A 26,238-nucleotide genomic window follows, 5' to 3' on the forward strand; every position below is an offset into this window, starting at 1 on the left:
ACAGCAGATGTATTAATATCTCTTAAAATACTACTTCCAAAGCGTCAAAAAGTCTTCCTGCCTAGACATTTTTACCTCAATCATTACAATATGCTAAAAACTACTGTAGGACATTCTGAATAAGTAGCTTGCAGAGCCTCCCAACAGACGTTTCAAAGTAGACGTCTGTGGCTTCTGATGCTAAAAGTATTATAAGAGTTTTGAAGTACATCCTTCCTAGCTAGATTGAAGTCACACCCGATTCAATGTGTCATTTAGGCCAATGTTTGTAATGATACATAACAACATTGGAAACTAGGATGTAATCAATAACATTTATTGCCCTTCCGTTGCATTCAAAAAGCTTTGTTTGAGAAAAAGTTATTTTATGAGCTGTCTGTTAATTGTGTTCCATTTTCATGAAAATTCCAGGTTCCAAAATCATTTAAAGAATGGATGAAGCAGTTGTCAATATGACCATTGGAATGGTGTATAAAAGCAATTAAGTCTTGCTACAGAGTACTAATAAAACCACATCAAGAACTGTGAGTATAGTATTTTTTTAAGGTCCTTTGTTTTTCACTATTCAGGCTCCTATGGTATCACCACAGCTATACAGACTCACATGAGTGAGTTTGAAATGATTTTAGTTCAGCGTTAGAGACAATGAATGCCTCAACTGAAAGACATTAATGAAATGCCTTTTGTGTAACAAATAATTGTTTGACCAATTTTTCCCTAATATTGATTAGTTATGCTAATGGAATAACTGGATTCTAATTTTTGTAACTGGTCTGCTTGTTTGAAAACACACAACAATTGCTAATTAGCTTTGTCAGATGTTATGGTGCAAAATTTTTTATGTGATTGGTAGAAAAAAAGAAATAGGTCAAAGAACATTATCTTGATAAAGCATACTTCAGGTTTAGAAAAGATTTACAATTGCTTAATCAGTACTGCCAGCCAAAAATCTAAATAAATGTTCTTGGCAGACAACTATGCTGGAAGAAACCTCACCTACTGTCCTCCCACAAGTACAAAACTACTAGTGAGCTCATGGTTAAAGCTGAAAAGGTGATCAATTTCAGGATCTTCAAGCATTGCCCACACCTCCCTGGAAGATAAAACTGATATGAGAGTAAGAGAAGACTGCTGCTATATTAACTGCCCTGTGACTTACTTTTGATCCAACAAACAATCAAATTATCCCTCACTGGGTAATCTGTGATTTCTGACAAAAGTTAAAATCTTATATCTGTCCACTGATTTATTCACCTCTTCAAAAGATTCCTTAAGTATAGATTTATGGTCACTTTCTCTGATCAGCCAAAAAATTTGAAGTAAATCATTTACTCTTCTTTTCCTTGGGCAGTCCCTTGAGATTGACGATGACTTGCTTCCACTCCAGTTCTTTGGTTTCCAAGGTGACCAACGAGTCTCATGCAAGATTCACAAGCACCACTACAAATGGTGCACATGCTGCTGGACAGAGCAGGCGGATGGTTACAGAGGATGTTGTGTGCTTCTTTCACTCTTTGTACTTGGTCTCTGTAAACTGCTGTTGAGTGATCCAAGATGCTCTGTGCCATCTCCACACTGAGTGAGCCAGGGATTCCCAAGGCTCAGGAAGGGATTACAACTTTCCAACACATTGCTGCAAACGTCCTTGAAATGTATTTCCTATCCCTCAGACAAATATTTTGTCATGGTAAACTTGGAAGAGGGCAATTATTACAGGACGCCAGTGTTAGGAAGCCGTCGACATGTCTCACCCTTTGGAGCTGGGCTGATATAATTCAAGCCTTGATGCTGGGCTAGAAGATATTGACACTAAATTTGGAGGATTTTACTAAAACAGCAACTTGTACTACTTCTTTTAGTTTTTTAAGTTACTTTCTATAGATTGCCTACATCATTCACTCTATTCAGGATGGAGCAATTTCCTGACAATAGATGTTTGGCTAACTGGCATTTACTCTGATTTCAGCTGAAGATGTTTAGGAGCATTATTTTCTTTATCATTCTCCTTTTCATCTGTTGATTTTAGTGAGTCCATATCGCTGGTATAAAATTATTTTCCTTAGAGTATCCAGCACATTACATCCTCTTACCCCACTGCACATGGTCTTATTAAATAAGTATTCCATATACTTACCGCTTCCTTCTTTTGATTTAACCCATGTTTCCTTTGACAGTTTTCCTAATTTTAGTTTTCTTAAAAGTGCTTTTGATATTGTTGCAAATTCTTCTCCTGCGAGCTTTCTGAATCTACTTTGACATTTTTAATATTCTCTGAATACAGAATCTGTGCTAAATTTTGCAAGTTTCTGTACATGTGATTTATATTTTATATTTTCTTTGCTTTAACATAATTCTGGCAAATATCTTAAAAACAGAGGTGGATTGCCTGCCCTCTTAAGAGTACAAACTAGTTCAATAATCACAAATTACTGCACACTTCCGAGTCATCTTCTGTTGCTAACCCATTAAGAGATTTGTGCAAACACATCAATATTAGGCTTAGCTTGATTTAGAATATTACTGTTTCATACTTCACTATTTAATGTTCAAAGTTCAAAGTAAATTTATTATCAAATACATATGTCATTATATACTACCCTGACATTTGTTTTCTTGCAGGCATTTAGAGGAAAAGTGTATAGATGATGAGAGGCATTGATCGTGTGGATAGTCAGAGGCTTTTTCCCAGGGCTGAAATGGCTAGCACGAGAGGGCACAGATTTAAGGTGCTTGGAAGTAGGTACAGAGAAGATGTCAGGGGCAAATTTTTTACACAGAGTGCGTGGAATGGGCTGCCAGCGACGGTGGTGGAGGCTGATACAATACAGTCTTTTAACAGACTCCTGCACAGGTATATGGAGCTCAGAAAAATAGAGGACTATAGGTAACCCTAGGTAATTTCTCAGGTACAGCTTTGTGGGCTGAAGGGCCTGTATTGTGTTGTAGGTTTTCTACGTTTCTATGAAAATAAAAATACAATAGTATTTATGAAAAACTATAAATCTATAAATACTGATAAACAACCATTGTGCAAAATAAGTCAAATCATGCAATTTAAAAAGTAAGTAAATAATACTGAATTGTAGTCCTTGAAAGTGATTCTTTAGGTTGTGGAGTCATTTCAGCATTGAGGTGAATGAAGTTATCCATGCTGATTCAGGAGCCTGATGGTTGTAGGTTAATAAATGTTCTTGAATCTCGGTATATGGCATCTAAGGCTCCTGTATCTCCAGCCTGATGGTAGCAGCGAGAAGAAAGTATGAAATGGATGATGCGGGTTTTGATGATGTATGCTTCTTTCTTGTGGCAGTGCTCCTTGCAAATGTGCTCAATGATGAGGAGGGCTTTACCATTCATGGGCATTGTTGTTTCCATACCAGGCCATGACACGCATAGTCAGGATACTCTCCACTATGCATCTACATATGTTTGTCAGAGCTTTAGCTGACATACTGTATTTACACAAACTTCTATGAAATAAACTGGTCCCAGTATGATCCTCTGATATGGTAACACCAAGGAATTTAAAGTTATTCACCCTCTTCATCTCCAATTCCCAAGGACTGGCTCATTGACCTCCAGTTTCTTTATCCTGTATTAAATACAGCTCTTTGGCTTTGCTGGCATTAAATGAGAGAAAGGGAAGCTGAGGGGTGAACTGATAGAGGTATATAAAATTTTAAGAGGCACAGAAAGGGTAGATAGTCAGAATCGTTTTCCCCATAGGAGTATTAAAAACATGAAAGTATACATCTCAGATGAGAAAGTGATATAAAGGGGATCTCAAAGGAAAGTTATGTTTTGTTTTAAACACCAAACATATTTGATATCACAAACTTGATATCATGCCAGAGGGTGTGGTGGAATCAGATACAACCACTACATTTAGAGAATAGGCAAGGCAGAGAAGAACTCGATCCTATTGTGGACAAATGGGATTAAGTGCAGATAAGCAAAATGGATGACATGGTATAAGACCATAAAACATAGGAGCAGAATTAGGCCATTCAGCCCATCAAGTCTGCTCCACCATTCCATCATGGCTGATCCTGGATCCCACTCAACCCTATAAACCTGCCTTCTCGCCATATTCTTTGATGCTTTGACCGATCAGGAAACGATCAACTTCCGCCTTAAATACACGCATGAACTTGGCCTCCAGCTCAGTCTGTGGCAGAGCATTCCACGGATTTATTACTCTCTGGCTAAAAAAACTCCTCCTTACCTCTGTTCTAAATGGTCGTCCCTCAGTTTTGAGGCTATGCCCTCTAGTTCTGGATACCCACACCACAGGAAACATATGCTGAAGGACCTGAATTCTGTACAACATGACTATGACTCTATTATTAACTTCATTCACATTATGATCACAATTAGATAATTAGTTAGCTAAATCTAGCTCATTAGTCACAAGCCTGAGTGCCTGAATGTCATTCTAGATTTTCCACTTCTGTAGGATCTAGCATCATAATCTTTTGACTACACATCTCTACAATAGAATGATCAATCATTTATTTCATTGTTACGTGTGGAATCTTGCTCACTTTCAAGGACCCTACAACTCATGTTCTCAGTTTTGTCTTTTTCTCTCTCTTCCTTTATTTTCACAGTTTGTCTTTTGCAATTGGCTGCTTGTCAGCCTTTGGCTATAGCTTTCCACTGACTCTATTGTATTTCTTTGTTCTTCTAAGAATGCCAAGAAGAAAATGAGCCTCAAGCACGGTTACATATACTGTATGTACATTGATAATAAATTCACTTTGAACTTTGCTGTGTACACGGTAAAACCTGTTTCTCCATACAGTGTAGCTACACATCAAAAAATATGTATCGGCACCCAAGTGCATCCAGGCCATTATTTAGATGCAGCATTTACACAAATACATATTTATTTGCCCTTTGCTTTTGTCAGAGAACTTTAAATTAAAATAAAGCTTTGAATTCCCAAAGATACCTTGCAGGTGTGGTATTTATGCACAATGCTGAACTAGTCAGAAGGATGACAATAACAATATAAACTGCTCTACCTGCACCCATGTTGATAGATTTGATTTTCAAAACAAGTTCATTGAAACTTTAATTTTAGTTCCTATTTGTCAGCATGCAGCATAAAATTGATGTCTGATAAAAAGTTAATATTTAAAGGTTTCATGATTGTAAAGCATTGATAGAATCACAACTTATGGGCTTTAATTTTGTTTTTAAAACATTTTAAATACAAAAATTATAAACAATAAATGATAAATTTATCCATAAACTGTAATACTTAAAGTCCATTGAATATTTTATCAAGGGCAGAATGTGATTAATGATGGGTAGGATTGGGCACCTTTCCAATGAAAATGACAAGTCTTCCACTTGCACGGCACCTTTAATGTAACAGAAATTGGCCAAGGTTCTTCACAGAATGATCATTCAAAACTAAGTGATGGTGCCATGCAATTCAAGGCAAGTGGCAAATTAGATCCAAAGCTGACTTGGTGATAGAATGGCATCTGAGTAATGGTAGAAAATTTTGATTTGAAGACTGACCAGTTTCATAAAACAGTGATTCATACTGGGACACTTGCTGCTTGAGCTTTAATCTTTCGGACCAGTTTCCACATAGGAGCTTATCAAACACCTTACTCCAGCGCACTACATCAAATACACTGCTTTCATCAATACATATTGTTACCTCTCTGAAAAATTCTATGACTCTCTAAAAGTTTGGAGTCTTATGAGCAGTTGAGCTCACTAGCTAGGGAAGGATAAACTGCCATTGGAGAGTGTCCAGAGGAGGTTTCAAAGAATGATCCTAGGAATGAAAGGGTTAACAAATGAGGAATGTTTGATGGCTCTGGGCATCACTGCAGTTTAAATATTGAAAGTCTTGGATAGAGTGGATGTGGAGAGGATATTTCCACTGGTGGGAGAGTCTAGTACCAGAGGGCACAAGCTCATACTAGAAGGGTGTCCCTTTAGAATGAATATGAGGAGGAATTTCTTTAGCAGAGAGTGGTGAATCTGTGGAATTCATTGCCACAGACGGCTGTGGAGGCCAAGTCATTGGGTATATTTATAGCAGAGGTTGATTGGTAAGGGTGTCAAAGGTTGCACGGAGAAGAGGGCAGGTGCATGGGTTTGAGAGGGAATATAAATCAGCTATGTTTGAATGACGGAGCAGACTTAGTGGGCAAAATGGCTTAATTGTGCTTCTATGTCTTATGGTCTAAAAGCTCAGTAATTTAGCTTATAATATGCAATTCAGCCCATTCCTTAACTATAAAGCCAAATGACACAAAATCATAGATGCAATGGCCCAAAGTACAAGATGTTCATGTTAACTTTAACTGCAGGAGTTGCTGATAATGGGGTGCAAATTGTCTGAAGAAATGACTCTTTATTTAACTCAAATCAGAAAAAGCAGCATGTAGCAACAACTAAAAAATATCCCTTAAGCAGTTAAGACTTTGATCAGGCCTTTCTCCATTTCTCTATTCAAGGTTTCCATTTTAAGTTGCTGTCTTGTCCAAATTGGTAGAATCAGGAAAGCATACATTTTCACCATATTATTCCTCCCAAGCTATTTTGTAATAGAAAGTTCAGAGTGAGTCGAAAGCATGGAAGAAAATCTTCAACAGCTCCTCCTAAGAACAAAATATCCTCCCCATCTAGAAGGACTAGCATAGAAGGCCCATGTCAACATCATCACCTTCAAGTTTTCTTGCAAGTCATGCAATACCAATGTGAGCTGGAAAAAGATTTGCATTCCTTGATCATTGGATCAAAATCCTGGAACTCCCTACCTAACAGCACTGTGGGAGTGCCTTCATCACAAGGAATGCAGCAGTTCAAGATGGGAGATTCACCACCACCTTCTCAAGGGCAATTAGGCATAGGCATTAAATGTTAGCCTTACAAAAGGATGTTGCTGTTGCTGCATGAAGAAGAAAAATCCGTAATGAAAACCTGCAGTATAGTGTCACAAAGCATATCAGTGCATTTAAAAGTAATCCAATTCTACCAAAAACATGATAAGCAATGGCTTTCAGCAATTAGGAAATAATTGGGATAGTTTCAAAAAAAAATACCTTTGTAATGTGATTCGAGTTAGGTTGGAGATAATCTTGTAATCTTCATTTAATTGATTCTTTAATCTAAGTATCCTACATTTCTCCATGACACAATCTCTACATAAAGCAGAAGCTAAGGATAAGAAAAATGCTTGATTAGTTTACCTTATTTACAAATTTTATATTCCATGCTTTTACTTCTTACAAGATGCAAATTATGTTTGCAGGCAGATAACAAAGTCTAATATTTTCTTTTAAACGCAGTATTTTGATAATTAACAAATGCAGAATTTCACTGGTAAAGAATTAATTGGACAGGTTCTGCTACTTGAGTGCATCTACACTCCAATCTTTACTCTTACTTTAAGAAAACAGCATCAGTCTCCTCCCCTTTAGATACACAGTTCTAATATGATACAGTAACGAAGTGAAGAATACTCCAATGCTGTGGGCAATAATCTGATACCATGCATGCCCAATAATTTCGTTAGACTTTAAAATAGATACCATAAACAAATAGTGCTAAAATTTACTGCAGATAAACAGAATGCGTAAGAAATCCTGTTTATGAAATTACAAAACTGAGTTTTACTAAAATTTCATAAATTCACACACAAAGTTGGATTTGAAGCGATCACAGAACAGGCAAAGATGATCGAGAAGAGTATGCTCCACACAATACTAGGTACAAAACCAAGAAGGACCTGATACAAGGTTTCCCCCTATTGAGTAGTTTCAGCAAGCTCTGCCTTTATTTTTAACGCAGAAAAATAAGTTGGATAATCAGGAATTGAAAAAGAGGGGAATAAAAGGAACAAGAAATAAGCTTGCAACTGGCACAGTAGGAACATCTGCAGACAGATATTCCTACTCTAATCAAATCAAAAATGTCAGTTATGTGTATGCAGGAGGGGAGAAAGGCAGGGTGCAGTTGCAAGGGTAGTTTTCAAAATCTGAGATGAAATAGAGAGCTTCATGCATTTGAAGTTCAAGATTAGAATAACTGAAAGACAATGCTTGAAGGTATTTCATTTTCTTTTAAAAATCTGCTTTGATGATGCTTAAATCAACATTTATCAGAATCTGATTTAATATCACGGGCATACATCGTGAAATTTGTTAACTTTACAGCAGCAGTGCAATGAAATACATGATAATATAGAGAAAAAAGTTAAGTATATATAATGTCTTTTAAATAATTAAGTTAAAACTAGTGCAAAATAACAGAAAATAAAAAATGTTAATAATGTTAATGGATAAATTGTCCATTTAGAAATTGGATGCCAGAGGGGAAGAAGCTGTTCCTGAATCGCTGGGTGTGTGTACCTCCCTCCCAACAGTAACAGCGTGAAGAGGGCATGTCCTGCATGTGGAGATCCTTAATGATGGATGCTCATCTTCCTAAGGCACTGCTCCGTGAAGGTGTCTTGGATACTACGGAGACTGATAGAGCTGAATAATTTTACAAGTTTCTGCAACTTATTTCGATCTTGTGCAGTTTTAGGAAATCTAGAACAGGACTTAAACTTTTACTGATTGGTTGCTGATTTGTAACATTAAGTGGCTCTTTCTCTATAGAAGCTACTGTATTTCCAAATTTTGTTTTATTTTAGATTTACAGCATATGCAGTAACTTTCCTTCAAGTTTTACCCTGCTTTCAAATTAGAGATATGGTTGCTTTCTGATTGTAAAGCATCAGCATTCCACTAATGCCGAGATTAGGCCAACTAATCCAATTTCTTCTCAATTATTTACAGATTATACACACTTGAAATGCATGCCTATCTAATTTAAAATAGGATCTTGAGCACTTCTTTATTTTTATTCAATTATATATGCAAAGTCTTCTTGTAGTAACATGCTTACAATGCTGCGAAAATTGTCACCCCAGGGTGTATCTGACCCAAGCTACTCACACTACATAATGAAGTCAAGTCTTAGGCAAGTTCAGAATGAACAAGAGTACATGCTTCACACATCAAAGTTGCTGGTGAATGCAGCAGGCCAGGCAGCATCTCTAGGAAGAGGTACAGTCGACGTTTCAGGCCGAGACCCTTCATCAGGACTAACTGAAGGAAGAGTTAGTAAGAGTTTGATGCTTGAATTTCCAGCATCTGCAGAATTCCTGTTGTAAGAGTACATGCTTTCTTATATCAGGTCCTGGAAAAATTAAAGATCTTGTAGTTAGGATCCTTTTGGAAAGACTGATCACAGTATGATTTAATTGGTTTTACAGATGAAGGGTGCAAAGTTTGATCAAAAACCAGTGTATTCTGCCGACACAGGGGACACTGCAAAGGGATGAGAGAAGAGCTGGCGAACATACACTGTGAACACAGGCTATAACGTGGGTTAATTGAGGAACAGTGGAAGACTTTCCAGGTGATTTTTCACAGTGATTAACAAAAGTATGTTCCAGTTAAAAGCAAAGACAGTAAAGATGGGGAGACCCTACCTTGGATAACACAGGAAATAAAGAAAGGCATCAAACTAAGAGCTTATGGATACAGTTGCCAAAAATAGTAGGAAATTTTAAAAGAACAATGAAGAACCAGTATGCAAGAACAAAGGAATGATAGAATATGAATGTATAGTTGCAAACAGCATAGTAAAAGTTTTTATAATTATATAAAGCAGAAAAGGGTGGCTAAATGAATATGGGTACCTTAGAAGATGAGAAAGGGGATCTAATAGTCAGCAGTGTGGAAATGACCTGGGCTTCAAACAACTATTTTGTGTCAGTCTTCACAGTGGAGGACATGGTAAAGACAAATGCATGAATGTAATGAGAAGTGAGGATCACATTACAATCGCTATCACTAAAGAGAGAGGTAGTTGATCCCCTGGTCCGAATAGAATGCATCCCAGGGTACTGAAAGAAATGGCGCAAGTTATTGCAGCAGTATTTCTGATAATTTACCAAGCAGATTGGAAGACAGCAAGTATCATGCCACTATTTAAAAAAAAAGTATGTAGGCAGAAGGTGAGTCAGTATAGGCCAGTTAGCTTAATGCCTGTAGCTGGGCGAATGCTTGAAGCTATCATTAAGGAAAACCAAGCTGGCTGGATAGAAATAATTCCATCAGGCAGACTCAGTATGAACTCAGGAAGCACAGTCCAGCTTGATAAATTTACTGGAGGTCTTTGAAGATGTAATGAGTGCAGTGATAGAGGGGTTCAGGTGAATGTTGTATACTTGCATTTCCAAAAGGTGTCTGATAAGCAGCAAAAAACACTTAACTATAAGGTAGGGATGCATGGAGTTGAGATAATGTAATGGTATTGACAGAGGATTGGTTAACCAAGAGGCAGAGAGTTAGGATTTGGTCAGCAACCAGTGGTGAGTGGAATGCCACAGGGCCCTCAACTGTTCATGATATATATTAATAATTTGAAAGAGAGGACAAAGACTAGCATATCTAGTTTTGCTGATTACAATAAATTGAATGGAAAAGTAAATTGTGCAGAGAAAGTGGAGCATTAAAGTGAGGTCATCCATTTTGGAAAAAAAAATAGAAGATGAGATTATTATTTAAATAGTGAAAGACTGCAGCATGCTGTTGTGAAGAAGTACTTGGGAATGCTTGTGCATGAATCCCATGAGGTTGATTTGCAGGTTTGTTGGTTCCATCATGTGCACTAGGCTCTTCACCATAGAGGACATCTTCAATAAGTCCTCTTCTCATTGCTAACATCAGGGAGAAGGTACAGGAACCTGAAAACACAGACCCAACATTTTAGGAACACCTCTTCCCCTCCACCATTAGATTTCTGAACGGATCATGAACTCATGAACACTTCCTTTACTTTTTGCATTAAATCTTTTGATATAGAATTTTTATTCTAACTGATGTAATTTTATTTTAAGAATTGCATTGTACTGCTCCTGCAAATAACAAATTTCACAACATATGTCAGTGATGATTTCAATTTTCCACACCAAGACTGGGAAGCCCATTCTGTAAAAGGGCTGGATGGTTTGGAGTTTGTCAAATGTGTGCAAGATAGTTTTTTGCAGCAATACATAGAGGTACCAACTACAGAAGGGGCAGTGTTGGATCTCCTGTTAGGGAATGAGATAGGGCAAGTGACGGAGGTATGTGTTGGGGAGCACTTCGGGTCCAGTGATCACAATACCATTAATTTCAATATAATTATGGAGAAGGATAGGACTGAACCCAGGGTTGAGATTTTTGATTGGAGAAAGGCTAACTTTGAGGAGATGCGAAAGGATTTAGAAGGAGTGGATTGGGACAATTTGTTTTGTGGGAAGGATGTAATAGAGAAATGGAGGTCATTAAAAGGTGGAATTTTGAGTATACTGGATCTTTATGTTCCTGTTAGGTTGAAAGGAAAGGTTAAAAGTTTGAGAGAGCCATGGTTTTCAAGGGATATTGGAAACTTGGTTCGGAAAAAGAGAGGGATCTACAATAAATACAGGCAGCTTGGAGTTAATGAGGTGCTTGAGGAATATAAAGAATGTAAAAAGAATCTTAAGAAAGAAATTAGAAAAACTAAAAGAAGATACGAGGCTGCTTTGGCAAGTAAGGTGAAAGTAAATCCAAAGGGTTTCTACAGTTATATTAATAGCAAAACGATAGTGAGGGATAAAATTGGTCCCTTAGAGAATCAGAGTGGATGGCTATGTGCAGAGCCAAAAGAGATGGGGGAGATTTTGAACAATTTCTTTTCTTCGGTATTCACTAAGGAGAAGGATATTGAATTGTGTAAGGTAAAGGAAACAAGAAGGGTAGTTATGGAAAGTATGACGATTAAAGAAGAGGAAGTACTGGCGCTTTTAAGGAATACAAAAGTGGATAAGTCTCCGGGTCCAGACAAGATATTCCCTAGGACGTTGAGGGAAGTTAGTGTGGAAATAGCAGGGGCACTGACAGAAATATTTCAAATGTCATGAGAAATGGGGATGATGTCGGAGGATTGGCATATTGCTCATGTGGTTCCATTGTTTAACAAGGGTTCTAAAAGGAAACCTAGGAATTATCGGCCTGCGAGTTTGACGTCAGTGGTGGGTAAATTGACGGAAATTATTCTTAAGAGATGAAATATATAATTATCTGGATAGACAGGGTCTGATTAGGAACAGTCAACATAGATTTGTGCGTGGAAGGTCATGTTTGAAAAATCTTATTGAATTTTTTGATGAGGTTACTAGGAAAGTTGACGAGGGTAAAGCGGTGGATGTTGTCTTCAGTAAGGCCTCTGACAAGGTCCCACACGGAAGATTAGTTAGGAAGGTTCAATCGTTAGGCATTAATATCGAAGTAGTAAAATGGATTCGGCAGTGGCTGGATGGGAGACGCCAGAGAGTGGTGGTGGATAACTGTCTGTCAGATTGGAGGGCAGTGTGTAGCGGTGTGCCTCAGGGATCTGTACTGGGTCCAATGTTGTTTATCATATACATTAATGATCAGGATGATGGGGTGGTAAATTGGGATTAGTAAGTATGCAAATGATACTAAGATAGGTAACGTTGTGGATAATGAAGTAGGTTTTCAAAGCAGAGAGATTTAGGCCAGTTAGAAGAATGGGCTGAAAGATGGCAGATGGAGTTTAATGCTGAAAAATGTGAGGTGCTACATTTTGGTAGGACTAATCAAAATAGGACATACATGGTAAATGGTACGGCATTGAGGAATGCTGTAGAACAGAGGGATCTAGGAATAATGGTGCATAGTTCCCTGAAGGTGGAATCTCATGTGGATAGGGTGGTGAAGAAAGCTTTTGGTATGCTGGCCTTTATTAATCAGAGCATTGAATATAGGAGTTGGGATGTAATGTTGAAATTCTATAAGGCATTGGTAAGGCCAAATTTGGAGTATTGTGTACAGTTCTGGTCACCGAATTATAGGAAAGTTGTCAATAAAATTGAGAGAGTACAGAGGAGGTTTACTAAAATGTTGCCTGGATTTCATCTCCTAAGTTACAGAGAAAGGTTGAACAAGTTAGGTCTTTATTCTTTGGAGCGTAGAACGTTGAGGGGGGACTTGATAGAGGTGTTTAAAATATGAGGGAGATTGATAAGTGTTGACGTGGATAGGCTTTTTCCATTGAGAATAGGGGAGATTCAAACAAGAGGACATGAGTTGAGAGTTAAAGGACAAAAGTTTAGGAGTAACATGAGGGGGAACTTCTTTACTCAGACAGTGGTAGCTGTGTGGAACGAGCTTCCAGCAGAAGTGGTTGAGGCAGGTTTGGTGTTGTCATTTAAAGTTAAATTGGATAGATATATGGACAGGAACGGAATGAAGGGTTATGGGCTGAGTGCAGGTCGGTGGGACTAGGTGAGAGTTAAGAGTTCGGCACGGCCTAAAAAGGCTGAGATGGCCTGTTTCCGTGCTGTAATTGTTATATGGTTATATGTTATATGATAAACCTGATTCTGATTCTAATTGCGAGGTGTAAAAGGGTCATCATGAAGGCATGAAAGTAGCCCTTCACTGATAAGAGTGATTGAATACGAGAGCAAGGGTGTTATGCTGCAACTGTACAGGTAACTGATGAGGCTGCATCTGCAATACTATGTGCAGTACTGGTCACTTTCCCTGAGAAAAGATATACTTTGAAGGGAGTGCAGAGGAGGTTCACCTGGTTGATTTTGGAGATAAGGGGGTTAAGCCTATGACTACTCACTGGAATTCAGAAGAATAAAAGGGGATCTTAAAGAAATATATAAACTTATGATATAGGTATAAATTTACATATGTATAAATTTAAGTTTATATATAGATTTACACCATACGCTGCATCCGCAAAGCAAACAGCATTATGAAGAACCCCAAGCACCCCTCATACAAACTCTTCTCCATCCTGCCATCTGGCAAAAGGCACCGAAGCATTCGGGCTCTCACGGCCAGACTATGTAACAGTTTCTTCCCCCAAGCCATCAGACTCCTCAATACCCAGAGCCTGGACTGACACCAACCTACTGCCCTCCACTGTGCCTATTGTCTTGTTTATTATTTATTGTAATGCCTGCAGTGTTCTGTGCACTTTATGCAGTCCTGGGTAGGTCTGTAGTCTAGTGTAATTTTTGTGTTGTTTTACGTTGTTCAGTGTAGTTTCTGTATTGTTTCATGTAGCACCATGGTCCTGAAAAACGTTGTCTTGTTTTAACTGTGAACTGTACCAGCAGTTGTGGTCGAAATGACAATAAAAAGTGACTTGATTTGACTTGAAAGAGATAGATTAGATAGTTGAAGGAAAGTTGTTTCCATTGGTAGGTGAGACTAGAATTAGGGGATAGAGTCTAAAGATTTGGGGATAGATTTAGGATGGAAATGATGAACCACTATTGCTTTTCCCAAAAAGTCATGAATCTGTGGAACTCTCTGCCTGGAGAAAGGTTAGAGGCTTAAAAATACTCAAGACACAGTTAGAAAGAGGAATTAAGGGTTATGAAGAAAATGCATGGTATAAGGAGATAAGTCCACAACCAAATCAGCCATGATCTTTATGACCTGTGGAGCAGGCTCGATTGACCAGGTGGCCTATGCTTGCTTCTATTTCTGAAGTTCCTCAAACAAATTAAGCTGATCATAGAAGCCGGCAAATAGAAGACAAATATAAGACCTACTCAGCCTTCTGAACGTAAACCAGGGAATAACAGTGGCTGAATGAGCTCTATTCCCAGCAGTGTTATGGAATGCTAAGTTTTCTGGTTTGTACCTAGCTTCTGAAACAGTGATGAATGGGAAAGGGTTGAGTGTGATTTTTTTTTTGTAAGACAGGTAAGAAACAAGCATAGACACAGCTAGAGAAAAGCTATTAACGGATGTCAATTAATATGGGATTAGGTCCTCAAATGTGACTATAGGACTGCTTTGATTACCACAGACTAAAATAACTGGGTTGAACCGAGGGTAATTCTTTTATATATAAAGAGAAAGGGGTATTTATTCTTATGAATCTATTGAAAACAGGTGATCCTCCAATTTTCAACATCAAATTCAGGGAAGTGGTACAGAACAGAAGACGGCGGCATGACGCAACGCGCAGCGGCCACTCTGGTGATGCATATCTGTTATCTGCCAAGTCAGGTGCCGTGCACAATCCTGATTTGATGGAGACAGACGTGAGAGCTCGGAGGAACATCTGGTGAAACTTCTGAAATGCCTGTTTAGCTGCCGCTGCTACTGTGTGATCCAGAACCCCCGGAGGGGAAGGCCTTGAGTCCTTGGCTTTGCTTGTTGCTTGGCGGCCGGGGCGGGGTTGAAGCATTCGGCAAAGATGGTGCTCGGTGTCGGAGGCTCGAAGTTTTTGGACGGACTCAGAGTCGTCTGTGGTCGGGTGCTTCCAGGGTGCTGCATCGGCAAGTTTGCGGCGCTGGAGGTTCATGGCAAGGAGAGTTTCTCCCTTCTACCGTCTGCGTGAGATGATAGGGTTATCGGGACTTTGAGACTTTTTTTTTACCGTGCCCATGGTCTGCTCTTTATCAAATTACGGTATTGCTTTGCAGTGTTCTAACTATATGTTATAATTATGTGGTTTTTGTCAGTTTTAGTCTTGGTCTGTCCTGTGTTTCTGTGATATCATACTGGAGGAACATTTTATCATTTCTTAATGCATGCATTTCTAAATGACAATAAACGAGGACTGAGTGTCCTCATAATCTAATCTAATCTAATCATAAGGGAAAATTGTAAGGCATATAAAACTAAAAATTCAAAAATCAAAATGTCAGCAGTTCAAAGGTATTAACCCCCCCTTTGCTCAGTACTTAGTTGAATCACCTCTCGCAGCTATTACAGCCAGCAGTCATTTTGGATAAGTCTCTATTAACGTTGCACAACGTGATGGAGCAAGATTTTCCCATTCCTCCTTGCAAAATTGCTCAAGTTGTGCCAGGTTAGTTGGGGCGCAGCAGTGGACAGCAATCTTGAGGTCTTACCAGAGATGTTCGATTGGATTAAGGTAAGGACTCTGATTGGGACATTCAAGGATATCTATTTTCTTCACTTGAAGCTACTCCTCCGGCAGTGTGCTTTGGGTCATTGAAAGACTAACTTCCGTCCCAGTTTAAACTTGCTGACAGAGGTTAGTAGGCTTTTATCTAGGACCCCTCTGTACTTAGCAACATTCATCTTCCCATCAATCCTGATCAGATTTCCAATGCCTGCTGCTGAAAAGCATTCCCATAGCATGATGCTGCCTCCATCGTGCTTTACAGTAGGGATGATGTTATGTGGCTGATGCGCAGTATTAGATTTACGCGATACGTACCACTTCATGTTAAAGCCAAAATGTTGACCTTCAGTGTCATCTGGCCACAAGACATTCTTCTCCATCTTTACGGTATCTTCTAAGTAATGCCTGGAAAGACTTTGCAAAGCATGAATATGCTTATTTTAGCCAGGGCTTCTTCAATATATACCCTTTTTGTGCAAGGCCTTAGAGATTGCACAGTCATGAACTTCTCTAGTTGCAGCACTGACTTTTGCAGCTCACTCAGAGTGACTGCTGGCATCACAGTAGTCTCCCTTGAAGGTGCCATTCTTCTCCAGTGACTAAATTCAGAGGGGCGGCCTGACCTAGGTAGTGTGGCTGTCGTTTCATGTCTTTTTTTCCACTTTTTCATGATGTACTGCACTGAGCTCCATGATATGTTCAGTCCCTTTGAAATACTCTTGCACTTTCCCAGATTTGTGCTTCTCTATTATCATTTTCCTGACTTGTCTTGAATGCTTTTTTGTCTTCATTATGGTATGGTTTGTTGAAAATCTACCATACTGTTGGACCTTACAGAGAGAGTGGGGGTATTTATTATTATGAATTCACACACACACTTACAGTATATGTCTTAGGCATATGTAAAAAAAATTCTGTAAAACGAAGATGCTTTCAAAAATAACGAAAAGTTTCTAAGTATCCAAAAATCTACTACAAAGAACAGTAAGCAGTAAAACAAAAATATTTGATGTGACCACTCTTTCACCTTCAAAACTGCATAAATTCTCTTTGGTACACTGTCATACAGTTTTATAAGAAAATTGGATGGTACGTTGTTCCAAGCAGCTTAGGGAACTTGCCACAGTTCTTATGCAGACTTGGGTTTCCTCTCCAGGTATTCCCAAACCGCGCTGATGATGTGGAGGCCATACCATTTGTTGCAGAACTTCGTGTTCTTCATTTCGCTGAAGATAGCTCTTTAAAGACTTTGGCCAGGTGACTGGGGTCATTATCCTGCTGCTGAATAAATTTGAGCCGAATCAGACGCCTCCCTGATGGCATTGCGTGATGGATGAGAATCTGCTTGTACTTCTCAGCACTGAGGATTCCATTAACTTCAACAAGATCATCAACTCCATTTACAGAAATGAAGCCACAAACCTGCAGCAGGGAACCTCCACCATGCTTCACCGTTGACTACAGACACTCATCCATGTAGTGCTCTCCAGTTCTTCTATGGACATGCCTCCTATTTCAGACAAAAATTGCAAATTTTGACTCATCAGTCCAGAGCGCTTGCTGCTATTGTTCAGCAACCCAATCTTTATATTTTTGTGTGTGGGCGAGTCTCTTGGCTTTGTTTCCACTTTGGAAGAATGGCTTTTTGGCAAAATTCTCCATGATGAACACTTCTGACAAGATTTCTACAGACTATAGAGGGATGTACTGGGGTTCCAGTGGTTTCTATAAGTTCAAAGCTGATAATAATGCTGGACTTCTTCCAATTTAGAACAGATGTCAGCTTGATGCATCTCTCATCTGCTGCACTCCGTTACTGTGGCCAACTAGTTTTTCTGGTCCTCAACCTTAGACCAGAAGACCTTTGATGCCATGTCTAATCAAAAACCTATCACTCACTGCCTTAATTACACCTAACAACTTGGCCTCCACAGCTGTCTTTGGTAAGAAATTCCACAAATTCGCCACTCTCTGACTGAAGAAATTTTTCAGCGTCTCTGTTTTAAATGGACACTTCTCTATCTTGAGGCCATGCCCTCTTGTCCTAGACTCCGCCATCATGAGAAGCATCCTTTCCACATCTACTCTGTCTAGGCTTTTCAACATCAAAAGGTTTCAATGAGATCCCTCTCATCCTTCCAAATTCCAGCAAGTACAGACCCAGAGCTATCAAATGTTCTTCGTATGATAACCCTTTCATTCCCAGAATCATCCTAGTGAACCTCCTCTGAACCCTCTCCAATGCCAGCATATTTTTTCTTAGATGAGGAGCCCAAAACTGTTCACAATACTCAAGGTGAGGCATCTCCAGTGCCTTATAAAGCCTCAGCATCACATCCCTATTCTTGTATTCTACACATCTTGAAATCAATGCTAACATTGCATTTGCCTTCCTCACCACCAACTCTACCTACAAGTTAACCTTTTGGGTGTTCTGTACAAGGACTTCCAAATCCCTTTAAATCTCAGATTTTTGGATTTTCTCCCTATTTAGAAAATAGTCTGTGCATTTATTTCTTCTACTGAAGTGTATCACTATGCATTTTCCAACATTGTATTTCATTGGCCACTTTGTTGCCCATTCTCCAAATCTGTCAAAGTCCTTCTGCCATTACCTGCCCCAATCATCATAACATCTGCAAACTTGGCAACAAAGCCACCTATCTATTCCATCATCTAAGTCAACATAAAAAGAAGCAGTCCCAACACAAACCCCTGTGGACCACCACTTATTACTGGCAGCCAACTAGAAAAGGATCCTTTTATTCCCACTCACTTCCTCCTACCAATCAGCCAATGCTCTAACCATGCCAGTAACTTTCCTGTAATACCATGGGCTCTTAACTTGGTAAGCAGCCTCATATGTGGCACCCTGTCAAAGGCCTTCTGAAAGTCCAAACATACAACATCCACTGCATCTCTTTCATCTATCCCACTTGTAATCTTCTCAAAGAATTCCAACAGCTTGGTCAAGGAAAAATTTTCCCTTAAGGAAACCATGCTGACTTTGTCCTATCCTGTCCTGTGTCACCAAGTACTCCATAACCTCATCCTTAACAATTGATTCCAACGTTTTCCCAACTACTGAGGTCAGGCCAACTGGTTTATAATTTCCTTTCGGCTGCCTTCCTCCTTTCTTAAAGAGTGGAGTGACATGTGCAATTTTCCATCTGGCACCATGACAGATTCCAATGATTTATGCAAGATCGTTGCTAATACCTTCACAATTTCTACCTCTTTCAGAACACTAGGGTGCAGTTCATCTGGTCCGGGTGACTTATGTACCTTTAGGTCTTTCAGCTTTTTGAGCACCTTCTTGCTTGTAATAGTAACAGATCTCACTTCTCTTCCCTCACACCCTTCAACATCTGGCACATAGCTAGTGTCTCCAAGTGAAGACCGATGCAAAATACTCATTTAGTTCATCTGCCATCTCCCTGTCCCCCGTTATTATTTATTCGGCCTTATTTTCTAATGGTCCTATATCCAATCTCATCTCTTTTTTACTTTTTACATACTTGAAAAAACTTTTACTATCCACTTTGATATTGTTTGCTAGCTTGCTTTCATATTTCATCTTTTCCCTCCTAGTGATTTTTTTAGTTGCTCTCTGTAGGTTTTTAAAAGCTTCCCAATCCTCTATCTTCCCTCTAATTTTTGCTTTGTTGTATGCCCTCTCTTTTGCTTTTACATTAGCTTTGACTTCTCTTGTTAGCCGTGGTTGCACTATTTCACCATCTGCGTACATCTTTGTTTTTGGAATCCATCCATTCTGATTTCTGCATTTTCCCCAGGAATTCAGGCCATTGCTGCTGTGCCATCATGCCTGCCAGCATTTCCTTCTAATTTACTTTGGCGAACTCCTCTCTCACATCACTGTAATTTCCTTTACTCCACTGAAATACTGCTAAATCAGGATTTACTGTCTATTAAATTTCAAGTTGAACACAATCATACTATGATCACTGCTTCCTAAGGGTTCTTTTACCTTAAGCTCCTTAATCGCCTCTGGTTCATCACATACTACTCAATCCAGTATAGTGGATCTCCTTGTATGCTCAAGGATGAACTGCTCTGAAAAGCCATCTCGTAAGCATTCAACAAACTCACTCCCTTGAGATCCATTACCAACCTGATTTTCTCAATCTATCTGCAAGTTAAAATCTCCCATGACTATCATAACATTGCCCTTTTGACACACCTTTTCTATTTTCCATTGTAAGCTACTGCTGGGAGGTCTGTATATAGCTGCCATCAGGGTCCTTTTACCCTTGCAGTTTCTTAACCCAACCCACAAGGATTCAACATCTTCTGATCCTATGTCACATTTTTCTACTGATTTGATGCCATTCTTCCCAGATGCCACCATCTCTGCCTACCTTCCTATCCCTCCGATACAATGCGTAACCTCAGACATTGAAACTTGCCCATTTCCTAGTGCTTCTTCAGAAGAGCTTGGACAGCACATCTTTAAACACTTATCTGCTTTGAAATAACCCTGTTGATGCAGGATGACCACCTTGTTTCTTGTTACTAAGCTCACTCTTGCCATGGTATAAGAATTGATGATTTGGAGGTTAAACAGTCACATCTGCCACACCTTCACCTTTTAGACTGTTTGTCCTTTACCCAGTTTGATTCCTTCAGTTAAATCAGTTTAGCTAATTCAACTCATTACCTCATTCATCAAGATGGCACCACTGTACAACACTCACTTGGTCGACATCCCTCAGAGAGCTCATGAGAATGTCTTCTTTACTTCTTGTATATGTTTCTGGGACTGTTAGAGCTTGCAGTATACAGTTGCAAGATTGGTTTAGTAATCCGGTGCTTTGCCATCTCCGAGCAGATTCCGGGAAGCGAGCATGTACTCCACGAGGTCATAACTAGGACAGCCTCATTGCAAAGAAACTTCATGGCAGGGCGCGAGCTGATGTTCGACTCCAGTGTGCTGGTTAAAGCGTCCATTAATCGCCAATAAAAGCATCAAGGAAGATTGAAACATTGAGGTGAATGCGGAAGGCGAGGGAGAGATCAGCACTGACTGCCTTCCTTTTGATTGCTGCCGAGAAAGGGCCTGTCAGCAGCCTATCGCTGTGTGTCTCCCTGTGGCAGGTGGGTAGGCCTCTCTGCCTCATGTGGTGTCCCACTCTTTTGATGAATGTCAGTGGTTCCGCATTTATGGATTGGACTATTGAGTTTACGTACTGTGGATTTTTCCAGGTTTATGGTTTTTATATTCTGTGCTTTTTTAATCACGTGTTCCTTTTCTATTTTGTTGTGTGAGGAGAGGGGGTTTGAGGGTTGATGTCCTGTTGGTTTTTTGTGTGAAGGAGGGCTTGTTTTTTGGAGGATGATGTTCCTTGTTCAGTTTCGTGCAAAAAGAGGGGTTTTGGGGGTTGTTGAACTTGTCGCTGTTCTTTTTTGTGCGGGGGTGGGGGGATTGATGTTTTCTCTGAACAACTTTCATGTTCTTTCTTAGCACCTGTTTGTTATCTTTGTTTTTATCAAGAACTAGGCTATATAGCTACAAAGTAATCAAGTTTTTATTTTTAAAAGTGGTCTATTTCTTAATGCATTACTTGCTTTAACAAAATACAAAGATTTCTCCCTGCAACAATTAATATTTTTGAAAATGAATGTTTGGAAATCTAAAATGTGCTCTTTTCTACTGACACAATAATCCAGAAGACAAAATAAACATCTAAAACAAAATTTATATAAAAGGTCCAAGGTAGCTAAGACTTTTTGACAGTAGTGCAAGTGGGTGCGAGTGTGTTCAAAATAATTCCAGATAGCACCAATGTGAAACATAGAAACAATTATGATACAGCTGAAATGAATCCAAGATAAAAGAATCTTGGAAGAGTAATAGCACACAATACTTCCATTAGTCCCCATTAAATGTAGTCTGGTCAAACCTGTTTACCAAATTATCAAGCTGGAATTCATGAGCACTTTTTCATCTGACAGGACATTAATTCAAATAATGAGCAATAAGATTACGACCAGAATTCTGTGTTCCAAACAAGTTTCTCAATAATATTGACTTAACTGCTCTGCTTGAAAGTTTGCCCCTCTATAAATTAACATTGTGTTTTGCATGTCAATCACATACCCATATTTATATATCTATAATTCCTAGCCACTTTTGACTGTTATAAGGAGTTTTCTTTCACTGTAGAGAACATTGTACATATAAACAAGAGAGGTTGTAAGAAATTTATAAAACAGAATACTCCATGTACTGGGAATCCTGAAATGAAATGAAAAGTGCTGGAAATAATACATAAGGCAGTATCTGTGAAGGGAAAAAGTTAGTGCCACAAGTTTTAAATCAGAATTAGGAACAGCTGAACTGAGTTTTAAAATACAGGGAAACTGAAGTGAGAAAAGAATGCAAATGAAAATATGGTATACTACAGAAGGGAGAAGGGAGAAGGGAGAACGAGTAGCAGTAACAAAATGAGTGAAAGGTTTTTGTTTTGGAAGAAAATACTCAGTACTTCTTGGAAAGCTAAGTACTCAGTTATGCAAAAATATACGAAAAATTGCAAATGCTGGAAAGGCTGAATATCATAAAACGTGGGATCCAGAAGGCTATCTGTATTATACCTAACTGAAAGTTGAGGTGTTGTTCCTCAAGCTCTCATGATGCACCAGTGGTCCTGGAAGCTGAAGCATAGATTAAAATTAATGGTTCATATGAAAATGAACTACTTACCATCTAATCTGGGGCCACCTCCATATCTGGCATAGAAGATGTCAGCTGCCTTCTGAGAAATCCTTTTAACATCACAAATTTTATCAGGAGTCAATCTGTTATGTGCACATAACTGCTGAGAATTATCAATTGGCTTTGTTGCTGCAGAGTCATCCAGCCATTTTCGTAGCCAGTCTACTGGTAGAAATTCATAATGCTCTCCTACAACAAATAATAGGTAACTTTTAGATCCTGATTTTAAACTAGCAACACTACCTTGTAAAAAGATATGAACTTAAACATTTTCAATGTCTGAAACAGTTAGCAAACTTCTTTCATGATTGGAATCTCCAATCAACCTTTAACACCAACTATGTTCCAACATCTAGCCACACTTCCAAATTTAATCTGTGCCTGACAGAAAGACCTCTATTTCAGTAATACAGTAACATCTGCAAACACTGCCCTTCCCACCTATGCACTGCTACAATTCAGTTATCATTATCTATATAATTTGGCCTGCATTACTGACTCTTGATTGCATACAAATATTTCAAGCGGCTGAAACTCCTCCTTCAAATGAAATCTTTTATATAGGTGTGCATATTAAAAAACTCCATCTTTTAAAATATACATACCTTCTTTTGCTGGTAACATGTTAAAGAGTTCTTGCACTTCCTCGTGCTTGGCTTTGCCCTTGTCTACACTCTGCTTCCTCATCTCAGCCATTTCCATGCACCATTCTTCAAATTTTTTGTTGTCACGTTCAACCATTTTCTGTAGATGTGCTGAAAAAAGGGAAGGAAAATCCTTTGGAAAGTGAGTTAACTATGGGTTTACTGTTTATAACCAATGGAAATACAATTCTACCATATAACAATAACAGTTTAACATATAATGATATAACAAAAGGAACAATAGGAATCTTGCTTTGAATGGACATGGCATGAATAGTAACCACAACTTGAACTTACATGGACACTTTAATATAGTAAAACTACATGTATGTGTTTAGTCAAATATGACACAGCCAACTAAAGAAAATATTTGGACATGATCAAAAACTTCACCAAAACCTTAAAAAGAGGCAGAGGGGAGTAAAAGTTTGAAGTTTAACTTCCAGAGCTCAAGGCTTTGCCAGCATGGTTAGTGTGGTATAGCAATGTTATTCGGGAATAACTAAGAGGCTGGGACCGGAAACAACTGCATCACAGAGCATTGTGTAGGGGTGGAGCTGCTTGGAGATATAAGGGCAATATATCTGATAACATTGATGAGAAATATAAGATATGCCTGGTCCTCGGGTTGAGATTCTAAATTGAAGAAAGTCCAATTTTTAATGATATCAGAAAGGATTTGACAAGTGTGTATTGGGGCAGGCTGTTTTCTGGCAAAGGTGTACTTGGTAAGTGGGAAGTCAGCAAAAAGTACAATTTTGAGAGTACAAAGTTTGAATGTGCCTGTCAGAATATAAGGTAAGGATAACAGGTGTAGGGAACCTTGGTTTCCAAGAGATATTGAGGCCTTGGTTAAGAAAAAAAATAGGAGATCAAAAGTAGGAACAAATGAGAACATTATGGAGTATAAGAAATGCAAGACAACATTCAGGAAAGCAATCAGGAGGACGAAAAGAAGGCATGATGTAGCCCTAACAGACAAGGTGAAGGAAATGCTAAGGGATCCTACAGATACAGTTGCAAGAAAAATTTTGTGAACTCTTTGCAATTATCTGATTTTCTACATTAATTACTCACAAAATGTAGTCAATAATAGACAAACACAATCTGCCTAAACTAATAACACACAAACATTTGTACTTCTCATCAATACTGAGTACACCATTGAAACAATCACAGTCCAGGTTCAAAACGCTATGTGAATCTCTGAAGTCATGCTTTCTACAAAACCTATTTGGAGTCAGATGTTCCAATCAATGAGATGAGATTGGAGGTGTGGGTTATAGAGATCCCCTGCCCTATAAAAAGACACACAAAGTCAGGTTACTGACAGAGTCTGCTATTCTCAAGAAAGATCTGTTATGTGCACCATGCCTCGATCAATATGTGCACGATGCCGCGATCAAGACAACTTTCAAAGGACCTTTGAAGAAGAATTGTAGAGATGCACGAAGCTGGAAAAGGCTACAAAAGCATTTCTAATGATCTGAATGTTCATCAGTACATGATAAGAGAAACTGTCTACAAATGGAGGAAGTTCAGTACTGTTGATACTCTTCCTGGGAGTGGGCAACCTGTAAAGATCACACCAAGAAAACAACATGCAATGTTGAAGGAAGTGAAAAAGAATCCAAGGGTAACTGTAGGTTTTCTATGTAACAGCAAAAGACCTGCAGAAATCTCTAGAACTTGTTAAAGTCTCTGTTCATGTGTCCGCTAGAAGAAAAACACTGAACAAGAATGGTGTTCAAGGAAGGACATTCCAAAGCTGAAAAAACCACTGCTCTCCAAAAAAAAACATTGCTGCACGTCTCAAGTTTGCAAAAGACAACCTGGATGTTCCACAACGCTTCTGGGACAATGTTCTATAGACAGATGAGACAAAGTTGAACTTTCCGGCAGAAATGCACACCGTTATGTTGGAGGAAAAAGGGCACTGCACACCAACACTAAAACGTCATGACAACTGTGAAGCATGATGGAAGGAGCATCATGGCTTGGGGTTGCATTGCTGCCTGAGAGCCTAGACAGCTTGCAATCCTTGAGGGAATAATGAATTCAAAATTGTATTAAGCCATTTTACAGGAGAATGTCAAGGTAGCAGTCCATCACCTGAAGTTTAGAAGCTGGATGATGCAACAAGATAATAATCTGACACATAAGAGTAAATCAACAACAGAATAGTTTAAAAAGAAGAAAATTTGTGTTTTGGAATGGCTAAGTCAGAATCCAATTGAGGTGCTGTGCCATGACCTGAAGAAGGCTGTTCATACAAGGTATCCCAGAAATATTGAAGAACTGAAACAGTTTTGTATGGAGAAATGATTTAAAATAGCTCCTCACCATTGTGCAAATCTGACCAGTAGCTACAAGAAATGTATGATGGAGGTTATCGCTGCTAAAGGAGGTTCTACCAGTTACTAAATACAAGGGTTCAAATACTTTTTCCAGCCTGGACTGTGAGTGATTAAACAATCTGTTCAATAAAGACATGACAAGTATAATTGGTCTGTATTATTAGTTTAGGCAGATTGTGTTTGTCTATTATTGTGACTTACACAAAGATCTGACCGCATTTTATAACTAACTAATGCAGAAAAACAGTAATTGCAAAGGGTTCACAAACTTCTTCTTGCAACTGCATTATAAGAGCAAAAGGATTGCAAGGGACAAAATTGGATTTCTGGAAGATCAGAATGGTAATCCACATGTGGAGTCAAAAGAGATAGGGTAGATCTTAAATGAATTTTTGCATCTGTACTTACTCAGGAGACAGACACAGAGTTCATAGAAGTGAAGCAAAGTGACATCAACTTCACTGTACAGATTACAGAATAAGAGGTGTTTGATGTCCTGAGGCAAATTAGGGTGTTTAAG

The 26,238-nt window shown here is 38.8% G+C and overlaps 1 protein-coding gene across 10 annotated transcripts in view; it reads right to left on the reverse strand.

Moving 5' to 3' along the window:
• The window catches only part of usp48 (ubiquitin specific peptidase 48), a 227,292-nt gene that overhangs the window by 67,030 nt on the left and 134,024 nt on the right, over positions 1 to 26,238 (reverse strand). For 6 of the 10 annotated variants that reach the window (XR_011883341.1, XR_011883340.1, XM_072245076.1 and 3 more), the window contains 3 exons: positions 23,323 to 23,472; positions 22,706 to 22,906; positions 7,074 to 7,188 (listed from right to left, as the gene is read on the reverse strand). Coding sequence is in view for 7 of the 10 variants with exons in the window: in XM_072245076.1 (XP_072101177.1) it covers positions 7,074 to 7,188; positions 22,706 to 22,906; positions 23,323 to 23,472 (466 nt within the window). In the remaining 3 variants the exon portion in view is untranslated. Of the gene's footprint in view, positions 1 to 6,788; positions 6,920 to 7,073; positions 7,189 to 8,978; positions 9,217 to 10,630; positions 10,772 to 16,706; positions 16,812 to 17,403; positions 17,492 to 22,705; positions 22,907 to 23,322; positions 23,473 to 26,238 lie in introns of those variants that run through there. The other 4 variants (XR_011883342.1, XM_072245083.1, XM_072245081.1 and 1 more) reach the window with 4 other exon arrangements.

Source organism: Mobula birostris, chromosome 27 (genome assembly GCF_030028105.1).
Source record: "Mobula birostris isolate sMobBir1 chromosome 27, sMobBir1.hap1, whole genome shotgun sequence".
Lineage (NCBI taxonomy): Eukaryota > Metazoa > Chordata > Chondrichthyes > Myliobatiformes > Myliobatidae > Mobula > Mobula birostris.